This window comes from Mastomys coucha, unplaced genomic scaffold (assembly GCF_008632895.1).
Source record: "Mastomys coucha isolate ucsf_1 unplaced genomic scaffold, UCSF_Mcou_1 pScaffold20, whole genome shotgun sequence".
In the NCBI taxonomy this organism is placed as follows: Eukaryota; Metazoa; Chordata; class Mammalia; order Rodentia; family Muridae; genus Mastomys; species Mastomys coucha.
In genome coordinates, this window is record NW_022196903.1 from 53,915,618 (window position 1) to 53,930,620 (window position 15,003).

General features: G+C 43.0%; 1 protein-coding gene across 6 annotated transcripts in view; it reads left to right on the forward strand.

Annotated features, from left to right (window-relative positions):
- The window catches only part of Herc3 (HECT and RLD domain containing E3 ubiquitin protein ligase 3), a 94,904-nt gene that overhangs the window by 8,506 nt on the left and 71,395 nt on the right, over positions 1 to 15,003 (forward strand). For all 6 annotated transcript variants that reach the window (XR_004122031.1, XM_031382040.1, XM_031382041.1 and 3 more), the window contains exon 2: positions 3,911 to 4,165. Coding sequence is in view for 5 of the 6 variants with exons in the window: in XM_031382040.1 (XP_031237900.1) it covers positions 3,940 to 4,165 (226 nt within the window). In the remaining variant the exon portion in view is untranslated. The remainder of the gene's footprint in view (positions 1 to 3,910; positions 4,166 to 15,003) is intronic.

Below are 15,003 nucleotides of genomic sequence, written 5' to 3' on the forward strand. Positions count from 1 at the left end.
TGTCTTTTTTGTTTGTTTGTTTTTGTACGTTTGGTATTTTTCTTTCTAAAATGTTCCTACTTGTCAGTCGGAGGTCACACCTAAGGTATACTTACCCAGAGCACTGAGAGTTCAGCTGTTTCTCAAGCAGAAGGTCCTCTAGTGTTGGTGGACTCAGGGTGCCAGCATAGTAATGAAGAGAGATGTCTATCATGCAGGTTGGGGTGCTTGGACCCCACTGTTCAGTGTTTCATCACTTGTAGACTTGGCCCTGGGGGCTGGGGTAATTAGGTTGCTTGTTCATCACGCAAGACAAATGACTGGGTAAATTTAGTAAGTGGTGTGATGAAGTCCTGTGTACACTACTAAGAAGTAATTCTTCAGCACCTCTGACACACTGACTCTTGATCAGGGTATCCATTCTGGGAGGACATTTCTGGGGACTCTTGGGAATGCTGAACATTCAGCAATCCATTGTAGGTTCCTTACTGGAGAGGTGAAGTATAGAGTCTGAATTCAAGTCCCCTGCTGTGCCACATTGTGAGTGTGGTTCCATGATTGTTTCTCTTAGCACTCTGTCTTTTCCTTTCATATGTACACATGTACATAGATACATACATACATGCATATATATATATATATATATACATATATATATATGGTCACTTTTTGGTCTTTCTATATGTGTAAAATCTTTTAGAAGATGAAACAGACCAATAACTCTGAATTTGACTCAGAATAAGCTCAAATTAAGACTGACGTCTAGATTTTTGTTTTGTTTTATTTTGTTTTGTTTAAGACAGGGTTTCTCTGTATAGCCCTGGCTGTCCTGGAACTCACTTGTAGACCAGGCTGGCCTTGAACTCAGAAATCCACCTGTCTCTGCTGCCCAAGTGCTGGGATTAAAGGCATGCGCCACCACTGCCTGGGTACCTCTAGATGTTCTTAATGATGTAATTATTAATATTATCAGTCAGGAGTTTATTTTGTTACAAGTAAAACGAACCCAATTCCAACAAAAGTAGATGCCCAGCACAGCAGTCTTTTAAAAAGCATGTTTATGTGATTAAGTAGACATAATTGATTCTCATTCTTTCCAGGAATTACACTTTATAAAGTTACTGTGAACTCCACACTAGGGACCTATGGAATGTTTACTTCCAGGCCCACACAGGAGCGGGTACTATCTTTTGTCACCGCGAATGTTGCTTTATGTGTGCCTGTTTAGTATAGATTACAACTAATTACATATCTCTTTATACACTGATTGAGGAGGTTTCCTCCTTTTTGATCTGGGTAATGAAATGTTGGTATTTTAACTGTGAGTCTCTATTTGTCTGGTGTGAAGCCACAGATGACACACCACTGCTCCCCACATCTTTGTGTCATTGTCCTGTACTCTAGACTTAATGTAAAGATAGAAGAATTTTCCGTTTCTTTTTTTTTTCTGTTCCTGATTATTAATGGGCTTACAACTAACATTTTTAATTTATTCATGGAGAACAGTCACCTAAAACACAATGTCCTTCTTACAGCAGCCTTCTCGCACCCACTATCACTACAAGGCAATTCTGAACAGCAAAGTCACCAACACTGTCAGGGCTAACATTTGAGCAGGCTTTCAGCTCTGGACCTGTGATTGATTGCACAGCAGACACTCTTAACTGCTGAGTCATCTTTCAGTCCCAGACACATTTTCTTCTATTTGGCTAATCCTATAGTTGCTCATCTCTAAATTATGACTAGTCTGTGCTCAGAGGGCAGATATATTTTAAATCTTACAATTTCATGCTTTTGTTGAAAGCTTAAAAATTCAAAGAATAAATTAGAATTACCGTCGTGCAGTTGTGTTTTGTATACTGACTATAGTGCAGTCACTCCTAAAGTATGTTTGTGTTGTGGTATTGTAGGTAATATGCTACTTGGGTGGCAGGGTCCATCTATGGGTCTGTGTGGACACTAGTGTTAGTTTTGTGTGTGGAGAGTGGCTCTGCAGCCTCCAGCTGTGTGACTGGGGTGTTTTTGAATGCTGGGAGTGCTGCTTTATCTGAAAGTGGTTGTTACGATAATGACAGGAGGTAATAATAAACTATGTAATATTGCGGTGGCTGGTAGTGTAATATCTTGGTGCTAATACAATCATTGGTGGGAGAGAGAGAAGACAAAACCACAAAATATTAAATTGGAAGAATTGAGTGTGGATCAGCAATTGAATTACCTGGGGAAGTTCTATTGTAAACTGATGTCTAATCCTTGTCCTCTGCCTGCTTTGTACTTACAGGTTTTCTTCCTTGATCTTAGCAGTTTATCAAAGAATAGTACTTAAGCTTTAGTGCTTTTTCAGTTTAGTATCTAGACAAGATATTAAACTCTTGGGAAGAAGGAATACTTTCTGGTCAAGAAAAAGAATTAAGTTCAGTTTTATATTTTTGTGCCTTTGTTGAAAGCTTCAAAAAATTTAAAGACTAAATTAGAATTACTGTAGTGCAGTTGTGAAAATGTTTTACATAAATCAAGGACACAGTACTGTATCTGTTGTCAGGAAGGGTTGGAGGAGAGGGTTCATTGCTTTCACGTTAGGAGGAAGGAGTTGCTCATCTTAAAGCCTGCCTTTGCATAGAAAGGCTGTCTGCTTTGTGCCCTTAGGCCCTCATAAGTTAGTCAGAGTTCTTCCTGTGGACTGGTGGATGGGGCTGTCATGCTGTGTCTAGCCCTGTTGTTCATAGTGAGACTGCCATGTCCTAGGATCCGGCAGTGATTAAGTAAGACGCCTGAAAATGTGTGCACTACAGAAAGTTGAAATGTAATCTGCGTGTTCCTGGGGCCAGACTTTGGAAGATTTCCTTTAAAATCCAAATAAAGTGATTTTAAATGATAAACTCTGCTGACCAGAGGGTCTTCTCCAGTGGTCAAGAATTGCTAGGGCAGGAAGCAGTGTTTAACTGTCTGTCACTTGCCTACAATTTTTGCTTTCCTCACAGTCCTTAATCTTCATTTTAGTCTAATGGTTTTTCTGTTTGTTTTTTTGTTTTGTTTTGTTTTGTTTTGTTTTTAGAATTTCCCCCTCTCTCCAAGGCCTCTTCTGTCCAGGTTCTGACTTTTCCCAAAGGAAACTTATTATAAGGATGTTTTCTTCAGTGGGGAAATCACCTGCTTGATATTCCCAACTGTAGTGATAGCAAAAACCACAGAACTTTTGAAGAACGGCCCACCATTTTCCAGAGCAGCTCCGCCATTTTGTATTCTTGTAGAAGGGCTCCATCTTAATCTGGCCTCTCTGGTGTGCATGAGCTGGTAGAGAGGAAGATTTTGTTTTTATTTGTTTGGAAAAGCATCCTGCCATGGGGGCATATTTTCAAAAGCTTTTGGATCTTGTCAGCAGTAGTCAGTTGGCCAAAGTTGATGCCCTGCTCTCTAGAAGACGCCTACAGTATTCTATGATTTCTGGTGAAGGGGGTTACAAATATGATGGAGTTAAGTTTGAAGAGTAGAAAGAATAAACTGTCAGTTCAGGTAGACAAGTAGCCATGTCAGAGGAAGCAGGCCTGTATGGATGTAGAGATTGTTTCTGTAGAGGCCTCCACTTCTAGGTAGGAAGCGTGACTGAGTTTACTCAGTGATGTGAAGATTTATTTAAAATTGCCCTTTCAGAGCTACTAAAACACAACACAGCATCTTTCTAACATATAGAACTACTTTGGACAATATTAACATGTTTTATTTTAAGATGCAAGGATTAATAGGAGAGGGCCATTTTTAATAAACCCAAAAGTTATGGATTTTGTTTTGAGGTTTCATTCAGCTCTCACATCCTTTGCTCACAAGGGAGGGTTGTCTTAATTGGTTTCATTTGTAACTTGATTTTTTCTGATGCTTTTAAATAATTTTTTCCTAACCTCCTTTTTTTTTTTTAAACAAAACTATTTTCTAGGCTATATGAGACCCTGAAGGATAAGAACAATGCTATGTTGGGGGTATTGGTCTCTGGGCCAACCAGGCATCAGTTCCAACCTGCAAGGAATCGTGGCTGAGCCCCAGGTGTGCCGCTTTGTATCAGACAGAAGCATCAAGGAAGTGGCGTGCGGAGGAAACCACTCAGTGTTCCTGCTGGAGGATGGGGAGGTTTATACATGTGGAGTAAACACCAAGGGGCAGCTTGGCCACGAGAGGGAAGGTAACAAGCCAGGTAGGTGCCACCCCTGTCTTGATTGTCAGACACTGCTAAGACAATTGGTAGCAGCTCATTTCTTACCAATCCTTTCTTCAGGGAAACTCTGGCTTCTTTAAGTAGTGCGGTATTCCCCATTGAACTGTGTCTAATTTAAGCTATGTAATGGGAAAATAGCCTTTCTTCTTTTAATCTTATTATACAATGTGCAAAGCAGGATTGAGAGGTGATTTTCCCTAGTAATTGAAAGCTAAGACATGAGGGTTTTAAACAAGGAGTCCTCATGTGATCAGTATCAAGTTTCCTCCCTGGTTTTCTCTTCGTTCTTCTATTTCTGCAACATACTTTTTGTAAAGCATTTGGTGCTGAGCGCTGTGTGGGATGTTGTGAGCAGAGATGAGGCTACTGTGACGAGGCAAGTTCGCCACATGGATGTTTGGGTGCAGACTTGTGACAGATACGCTGGGGTGGAATGGAGAGGTGAGGTGGGCAGAACAAAAAGGATGAGTAGACTTTTACCCATGAATTTATCCGTGTGTGTGTGTGTGTGTGTGTGTGTGTGTGTGTGTGTGTGTGTGTGTGAGACCTAGTACTGATGGCATCCCAGGGTGTGAGTGGCAGATGCTTGTGTGTGAGTGTTGGGGGAGAGGGGCAGACTTAATACTGACTGTACCCCAGGATATGGGTGGCAGATGTTTATGTGTGTGTGACCTAGAACTGACAGCACCCCAGAGTGTGGGTGGCAGGTATGAGTGTATGTGTGTGTGTGTGTGTGTTAGAGAGAGAGAGAGAGAGAGAGAGAGAGAGAGAGAGAGAGAGAGAGAGAGAGAGAGAGAGAGAGAGAGAGAGAGAGAGAGAGAGAGAGAGAGAGAGACTACTGAATGCACCCCAGGGTGTGTGTGTGTGTGTGTGAGAGAGAGAGAGAGAGAGACAGAGACAGAGAGAGAGACAGAGAGAGAGACCTAGTACTGACTGCACCCCAGGGTGTGGGTGGCAGGTGTGTGTGTGTGTGTGTGTGTGTGTGTGTGTGTGTGTATGTGTGTGAAAGAGAGAGAGAGAGACAGAGAGAGAGACAGAGAGAGACAGAGAGAGGAAAAGAGAGAGACAGAGAGACAGAGACAGAGAGAGAGAGAGAGACCTAATACTGACTGCACCTCAGAGTGTGGGTGGTAGGGGTGTGTGTATGTGTGAGAGAGAGAAAGAGAGAGAGACCTAGTACTGACAGCACCCCAGGGTGTGGGTGGCAGGTGCGCGTGTGTGTGCGTGTGTGTGTGTGTGTGTGTGTGTGTGTGTGTGTGTGTGTGTGTGTTGCTGAGTACTGAGTGTACCCTGTGGTGTGGGTGGACAGTGCACTAGTGCTGTGCTGAGACTGGTAATAGTGGGGGAAGGAAAGGCTAAGTGGAAAGACAAGAAATCATCAGGGTTCTTACATCCGTGCTTTTCGCTGATTTCTGACAGCCATTGTACATTTTGATGCCTGATAGTCTACATCTTTTTCTCCTCACTTTATCATTATAGAACCGAAATTTGACCCTCAGTGGGCTTTCAGTGTATACATGTGATCTTAGAGTGGATGTGCTGAGGCGAGCAAGCCTCCTAGACTGTGCTCACAGTTCATCATAGCCTAGCATGCTTAGGAGCCAGTTTCTTTGCTCCTTGTTGCTCCTTCATTCAGTCCAGATCAAGTCTAGACATGGAAACTTTGAGAAAGAGCAGTCACCAGGGCTGGAGAGATGGTGAGGTGGTTGACAGTCGCTAGCACCCACGTCTGATGGCCCAGAACTTCCTGTAACTCCAGCTCTAGAGGATCCAGTGCCCTTTTCTGGTCCCCAGCATTCAGCAGTCACACACGTAGCCTTTACTCATGCAAACACACATGAATGCATAGTTTTCTTTTAAAAGAAAAGGCCAGGGGTGGTGTTCTGTTAATGTCAATATCTGTGGCCCTGCAGGGTCAGGAGCACTCATCTGTGTTTGTTGAGGGGAATTGTATCATATGTTTGCTCCTCATTTACCTCCCCTGTGGCATGTGCCTAGGCTCCTGTGTTGCCCTGCTGTTCTGGTCTCTGCCCAAATGTCAGTCTTCTTTTTTTAAAGATTTATTTATTTATTTATTTATTTATTTATTTATTTATTTATTTATTTTTTATGTGTATGAGTACACTGTAGCTGTACAGATAGATGGCCGTGAACCATCATGTGTGTGGCTGCTGGGAATTGAACTCAGGATGGCCCGCTCACTCCCGCTCACTCCGGTGTAATACACCGTAGCTGTCTTCAGACGAACCAGAAGAGGGCGTCAGATCTCATTACGGGTGGTTGTGAGCCACCATGTGGTTGCTGGGATCCAAACTCAGGACCTACGGAAGAGCAGTCAGTGCTCTTACCTGCTGAGCCATCTCGCCAGCCCACAAATGTCAGTTTTAATTTGTAATTGGGACTTCGTGTTGAACATTTGAAAACAACATACTATAGGATTGGTTTTAGACAGGGTTTATGTGGGGTTTAATGGAGAATGCTTGTAGTCTTAGCACTTGAGAGGTAGAGGCAAGAGGCCCCAGACTTTAAGGCTGTACTCACCTATAAAGCAATTGCAGGTCAGCCTGGGCAATGTGAAACTGTGTCCTCAGTCCTAAATCATGAAGGGTATGAGTGTTCTTAGAGGGCTTCCTCATGTTTATTGTCTGCCACGGAGGTCCCACTTGGACAGTGCCCACTATGTGTGCTTATGTGAATGTAATTACAGCTTTCCTAACATGTTACCCTGATCGTTGGGATTTGTGGGAATGGGTTTGTAGGCTCACCTATCCACCAACATCCTTTTATAAAGTGCATTGAATAAACAACATATTCAGTGCTTGTTTTGTGCACTAAAATACTGTCAATGAAAAGTATCAATAATTAATAAATAAGTATGTTATATTAATCTGTTTTATCAATAGTATATTATAGCAAGAACTTTCTGCTTTTTATTGATGGATGTTTCAGTGGAAAACATTAAAACCTAGCATTTTTTTTTTCTGTCTTCTCTCATAACTCACTGAGTCACATTAAGCTCATTAACATCCTGTTTTTTCAGGTGAGAGGCATTGTCTATCGACAAGTGCCTACAGAGGGGTGTGGCAGCTCACAGCCTGCCTTTCATAGGGAATGTTGATGTTCAGACAGTAATTGGTGGTTTGGACTCACCTCACTCAGTGACTTTTTTTTTTTAATGTATGTGTGTGCATGTGCATTAATGCGCTTATGGGATGTATCTAGAAGTCAAAGTACAACTTTGTGGAGGATTTCAAGTCAGGCAGCACAGTACAGGTATTGTTCAACCCTGTCTGCCCATTGCGTCCATTCTGGAGATAGTCTGTGCTATTGTTTTATGCAATATCTCCAGGCCCTATATCCAGCAGGATGAGTCATGCTCCTTGTAGGTCTCTCTAGCAGATGGGAAACTTTGACCTTTCTCTGAAATTGCAAGGCTAAATGTCTGAGCTGAGAGTCTGAGAACTGGTCTGGTTTTCTTACCACCAGGAAGTAAATGTCGTCTAGTCAGGATTCTTTCTGAGCTTCAGATCCATTTTCTCTTAAAGGATTAGACTTCTTGTTCTGGTATTACAGATGGTTTTTTTGGGGGGGATGTTTGCTTTTGACATATATTCTCTTGTAGCCCAGGCTGGACTTGAACTTTATGTGAAACCACACGTCACCTTAAACAACTGATTTCCTGTCTCTACCTTCCAAAGGCTGGGATTACAGCTTTGAACCACCCTCATCATTTTTCACAGCCCTGTGTCTGTAAGGTAGCTTCACTCAGTGGCACGGGTGCACACGTCTTTTTCACGTCTTTGCCTTAAAGCCTGGAGTGGCAGCAGATAGGAAAAGGAACAAACTCATTAGCACAATAATCAGCCAGCCATCATTCAAAGACACTGTAATGGTTGGGCTCACAGTCTCACACGTCTGTAGAGAGCCTCGGGACACAGTTCTGTGAGCTAGAGGAAACCCTTGGGCCTCTGGAAGTAAGTGGGCAGTATAGAGCAACCATTTGTTTGCTTGTACTCAGAGTTTGGCCAGCACCTGCCAGCACAGCCAGGGTTGGGTAATTGCAGAAAACCAGAGAACAGCACCAAGAAGGCTTTTGGAGTCAGCAAGGGCAGCTTGTCCTACCTGGGATGTAACTTCATGGTAAGCCAGACTCCTAGGTAACTTAAGAGAGTCCATATATTTCTGTTCCACTTTAAGCTAGTATGTTAATTATAAATAGTGCCTTTGAATGGAGAGATGTGTAGGTGGGCTCCTCCTTCTAATGCTTTAACTTTTTCATGGGGGTTCTAAATCTGGCTACCATTGGATTTATTTTTAATGAGTCGAAGAAAGAGATTGAGCTTTTATGCTCCATGTGCTTGTTGGGAATCCTTACCTGGAGAGCTACTAGACAAAGAAGGGCAGCAGGGGACTCTGGTAGAAGTCACTAGACAGAGCACACAGAACAGGGGCGCGGTCTTTTGTACTGTGGGATGAGAAGGAAGGGAAACGGGACAGACAGGCTCTACTGGAGACACCTTGCTTTCCTGGCATCAGAACGGTCCTTCAGGTGGCACTAGGGAGAAGCTGCATGAAAGCCCTGTGCTAAGAGGGTGTTCTTGTGAGGGCAAGTTTGAGATCTCAGGTCATATCATAGAGAATCATTGTCTTTGGAATATGAAGATACCTTAGAAATGAGTATGTGATGGTGTACCACAAGGCTTTGAGGATGTGGGAGAAGAGTTGGAGTTGTTCTGTGGGCTCTAAGGTCTTAGATGTGGAAATAGTTCATGCCCCTTTCTCTGGCTGTGGGGAATCTGAAAGTGGACTGTTGTGTGTGTCTGCCAATCATTACACTCATGTCACGTACAGCACCGTGGATGCCGATCACTAGTGCAGCCGTGAAGGACTCACTGCCTTGCCTTAGCAACTTTATGTCTTAAAAATCCAGTGACCCAAGGAACTGTGAGTCAGAGCTGCGGAGGAGGAGAGTTGGGCGGTCTCAGGATGGAGGTTTTCATTTTGGCAGTGTGCCTTCAGTCCGTCTAGCCCGCTGTCAGGTTGTTTATTTGCGTTGTCAAACTGGTATGACACATGGACGTGACTTTTTTGATACAGATACCCAGTTTTTTTTTTCTCTTTGAGAATATGTGTTACTCTAGATGCCCCTGGGGCTCCATGTTTTCCTCAGACTGCCATTTTCAACTTCTCAGATTAGTAATGCACCCCAATCCCTGTGTGTGACAAGGAGGGATGATTTCTTTTTAAAGAATGATTACTTGTTATGTGTATGCATATATATACATATGCATATATATATATATATACATGCACACATATATATGTGTGTGTGTATGTATATGTATGTGTGTGTATATATGGGTATGTGCACATGACAGCAGTTGCCCGCTGAGGCTGGAAGAAGACATTAGGTCCCCTAGAGCTGGAGTTAGAGTTGGTAGTTATTGCTGCTCAGCTGGGTGTTGGGAACCTGACTCAGCTCTGCTGCAAGAGGAGTACATGCTGTTAACCTTTGAGCCAGCATTCAAACTGCAAGAAGGGGGTATTTCAAGAATAGGCTGAATATTGAAACTCCTGGCTATGGCTATCTGTATAACTGTCTAAAGAAAGGAGGGTTATTGTTTAGGGGTGTGTGTGTGTGTGTGTGAGTGTGTGTGTGTGACATCTGTTTGTAAACAGGCTAAGGGTAATGAGGCTTGGGACAGCTAGAAGGTTTTTCCTAACAACTTATTAAACCTCATTCACACCCAGTGTCCAGCTTTCCTTGGCTCTGGCTCCTCTGCATTCTGCCTTGTCTTTCGTTTCTCTGTCTTACATTCTCATATCAGCCCACCCTCACTCCTCCATTGAGGTAGCTCTGCTGATTAAAGGATGGTAGGATTCTTACTAATTCCTTCATGTTCTTGTCTGTTCATAATTTCATAATACAATATTTTTATAGGCAACTTAATTTGTCACTGAAAAATAAGCAAACATGGATAGACATCCTTTTAGTGAGCTCAGTAGAAACTGTTGTCTGTCCATGTATTGCCTTTCTGTTGCTTCCACCCCATTGTCAGCATCTCACCCCCTACTTCCTTCACATCCACTGGTTTGCAGTGTTGAAATTTTGATATAAGCTAATCCTTGTGTCATTAGGAATGTCTGAACTTGTATAAATACCTGCTAGCCTTTCTTCCCGTTTTGAATAGGCAGGAACTGTGGTAGGTGCAGTAAGTTTAATTGAATTTAACTCTGTTAGACTTCCAGTTCTGCAAAGGCATCCCTGGAAACCTTTTGTAGAGAACCCGAAAGGGTGACAGTTTATAACAAGTCTCTAACGCCCTGTTTGATTCATAGCTAGCGTTCTTTCTTTGCACTTCCTCATGGTTAGTTTCTCCCTTTCTTGTAGATAATTTAAGTCAATTCACACACTCTGTATTCCATTTAAGCAGTTCCATAATGCCATCATTGAATGAAGTAGCTCTGCTGTTTGATGAATGAGGTTTATAAAGAACATGTAAAAGCCTCTATTCCCAGAACTGGGGCTGCTGCTGCAAGTGAGCCTCTCAGCTCGGGTATCTGGTTGCTCTTGGAATCTGAAGGATGCGACAGTTCTTGGTGAAAAGCATGCTGGCTGAGCTGAAAGGAGCCAGGAGCGGTCCTTTACTGCCTCCATGTTACTAAAGTTTGTAACGTTGGTGTGAGAGGCAGAAGTCACCATAGGAAGTGTCTAGGTTCAACACTGCACTTGTTAGGCTTCCCTCACTTCCCCGTTTGAGTGGCAGGTGGCCTGGGAAGCTGCCTCGCCCTCTCTGATGGCGATGACAGCAGTCATCAACTCAACTCAGTGCTCGTGCTTGGTGGTGTGTAGACCACCGTTTGATGGAATTGATCAAAAATGACTACTTTCTGCCTGTGACGGTTGTTCTGGTTTCTTTAAAGACAGTTGAGTATTCTGGTAAAGCTGTACATGTTAACTAGCATCCATCTTTATGTGAGGAGTATTGGTGTGTTTTGTAATTAGCATTGTTTTAGAAAATGAACCCAGTGGGCTGCATTGAAAACAAGAGGCTCTGGTTACTTGTCGTTGTTAAGAGCGTACCTGTTATAAGCTGTCATCATCTATGCTATGATTAGCTTTTTAAAGCACACTAATCCTCAGGCTGGCTCTAAAGTAGGTCAGTATTATTGTCTGAAGTATATGTAAAGGACAAAAGAGTTGAGTCTGGGCTGACAGTTGGGATCTCATGATTCGAGGCTGTTTGTCCACAGACGATTTACTTTTATGTGTGTGAGTTAAGTGCTTGTCTGTATGCTTATGTACCACTTGTGTGTCTGGTGTCCAAGGTCATGGGAACACATCAGATCCCCCAGGAACTGGAATTACAGGTGGCTGTGAGCTACTGGGTGGGTGCTGGGAAGGAACCCTGGTCATCTGCAAAACCAGCCAGGATTCTTAACCACTGAGCCATCTCTTCAGCCCCGACACGGATGTCTTAGGTTGAATAGATCTTCCTGATAGGGTTTTATTCTCAAGTTGTTTTTCTTGTTTATTATAGTCACTTTCTGTTCATCCTTATGGACGAACTAAAGAGAATATAAGCTTGGCCACAAGGAAGTTTGCATTTTTTTTTTTTTTTTGGTTTTTTTTCGAGACAAGGTTTCTCTGTATAGCCCTGGCTGTCCTGGAACTCACTCTGGAGACCAGGCTGGCCTCGAACTCAGAAATCCGCCTGCCTCTGCCTCCCAAGTGCTGGGATTAAAGGCGTGCGCCACCACCGCCCAGCATGGAAGTTTGCATTTTTTAACCTACTACTTAAAATACTAAATACAACCCAAGGTGTTCGTTAAAAGGTATCGAGAGAGAGTTCTCATCTCATTGATAAGGGCATTAGATGACTGTTCTCAGCTACATGGTTTTTAAACAACGTCCATGTACTTGTGCGCACACACGTGTTTAACTTCTGTTTTCCCTTTTGTTTATCTGTGTGTACAAGGACTTCTTACCCTTTACAATAAATGAGATGAAGAAATAAATAAATCAAAACTGCCATTACTGCAACACAAAGATTCAGAGTTAAGTAGTATCTAAACTCACTGAAGTTACAGAACATTGCTAGTGCATTGACCAAAAGACACTGCTTAGAGCTGCTAAGAGTGCATGCGTCCCGTAGCTGTGATGCTTGTTAAAGATCAGAGATCGGCACTTGGAGGGGCCTGTCTTAGACCTGTTTTACCGTGGGGTGGCTTACTTTGATTGTTGAGGGCTTTATCACGTAGTACATGGTGAGCTGCTTTAGATAATCTCTACAACTATAGATTCCATCCCCAGCTAAGTCTATAAGGACTATAGCTAGTCTATAAGATTCCAAAGAGTAGGGCTGGACTAACTTCGTTGTGTTCCATCAGTAGATGAATTAGACTAATGGTCCAGTCACTCAGGAAATGCCTGCTCCGTGACATTCTCTCTCCCAGAAGCTATCAGCTGCTACAAGCTCCTCAGGCAGGGTCAGGATCCTTTCCCTGCTCCATGCTGGACTTTTTAACTCACGTGCTCATATGCATGTAACCACAACTGCTTTGAATTTATGGCTTTGATATTCATGCCATGTGTAGCTCTCCCAGCTCTACTCTTACATTCTCTCTGTCCTCCCTTCTGGGATGCACCCTCATGCTCATAGGTATGTGTATAGAGCACACTTCATAGAGGTGTCTCCTCTACAGCTGGGCACCCACACTCTCTCATCCTCAGCCTTTTGAACAGTTAGTGTTGTCTGCACTAACCACTCCCCACCACAGTGAGAAGCTTCTCTGAGCCAGATCAGGGCACCCCAATCTGTGGACATAAACATCAATATTTAGAAGGGAGTCAGACAACATGAAAGCGAAACAGCATCCATGGATTCTGGCCTAGGGCCCGTGGCGTCCCTACCCCATGTCTGTAGTGCCAGATATGGATTCCCTTCTGTGGAACAGGCCTCAGATCTGATCTAGAGTGTGGGTGTTTAAACCCTCATGCCGCTGTTACACTAGTGGGCACATCTTGCCTGTTATGTTGGTATTGTAGGGTAAAGGGTACAGTGTTGGGAAGACCGTTGATAACTTTTCTTCCCCAGCAGCCTGCGTGGCATTCATTTCCTCTATCCAGCTGCACCTTTCTGCAGTTAATCTCTCTCTCTGTCCCACCCATTTTCTCCTGATCCCATTCACTGTCTCCTGTCACCATGGTTCCGCTCTATCTCTGTGAAATCAACTTGCATAACTTCCAGTTTTAGGTGAGAACATGCAATGTTGATCATTTTGTGACTGAGTTGTTCCCCTAACATAATGTCTTCTGAGATCACCCATATACTGCCCCATACCACAAAATCCCATCCTTTCTACAGCTGAATAATATTTTATTATGAGTGTAAATACTAGATTTATGTTATCTCCTAACCCACCATTGGATACTTAGCTTAACCCGTATCTTGGCTATTGTATAAACCTTAATATGACATCGTATTTTCTTCTGTCCAGCTAGACTCTTATTCTGTTCTATGTGGCTTGAAATTTTTTTTCTTACTGTTTTTAGAAGTCTTTTTTTCTTTGACTAAGTTTAATTTGAGTTGTGGTGTACTTATCTCTCTAGGGTGTTGGCAAGTTTTCAGCTATTTTTCATTAAATGCATATCCTGTGGCTTTCTGCATTTCTTTTTCTTCCTAGGGAATTGCAATGATTTGTTCCTTAAAGGTTGTACAATAGGCTTCACTTCTGCCTTATTCTCCATCCCCCCCCCACCCCCTTTTGAGAGATCATCCAGGTATCCCTGAACTCTCAGTTCTTCTACTAAGTCCCTCTTTATTACTGGGATGGTAGGCAGGTGCACCATGCTGAAGCGTGGCATTGACATTTATTTATTTGTTTCCTTCCTCAATAAGTGAGTCTATTCTTTGACTTAATTTTACATTCTTTTGCCTGATCTACTCTGGGGCTGTGGCTCTCAATTATATTGCTAATTTGTTGGATTATTGGTCGGTTATGGTGTGCTTTGAGTGCACACATGTCAATTATGTATGTAGTGCACTGTGACCTAGGCCACGGATGTTTGTAGTGCTGGTGACCTGGTCCAGCTTTGCTGGGCGGGGGTGGGCTTCCTACCTGCAAGCCTGGCTGCAGGCAGGCAATGGCCAAAGCGTCAGCTTTTCTGATGTGCAGCTCTATCTGCTTCCTGGGAATCAGCTTGAGTTTCAGCCTTTCTTGTTGGCCCTAGGCTCTGTGCAGCTACTAGTTAGATGCTGCTGCTGCCCATGTGCTTGAGGTGGAATGAAAGAAGAAGTTCAAGATGGAGATATACTGTGGCTACTAGCTTTCAAGGCAGTACCCCTGATTACAAGATGGCAGAGAGCTGGATCCTCCTATTTCCTGGCTGGGTACAAACACGAGTGTGTTTTACCTCAGTAAAGAAAGAAATTTTAAATTATGACTATTTTGTGGGAGAAAGGGACATCATTGTTCCTGGTAGAATTTCATGCACTCCCATGGCTTTTAAGAATATGCCTCATTCCCCTTCACATTTGGGGCTCTTTGGTTCAACATGCCTGCATGGTAAACCTACACAGCTCTCTCTGCATAGATATGTATACATATGTCTGCTGAAGTTCAGGGAACATCTGAGGAAATATGTGCCATAGCAGGCATGTTATAGCTAGTATAGCTAGAATCTATATTGGTAATATTTAGCAGTATGTAAAGTTGAGTGAAACACACACACAGTAAATGTAACAAAAATTTCAAGAATAGAAAAATCTGAAGAGCAGAAGAGAGGGAAAAGGTGACCTCAGCACACTGCAGAA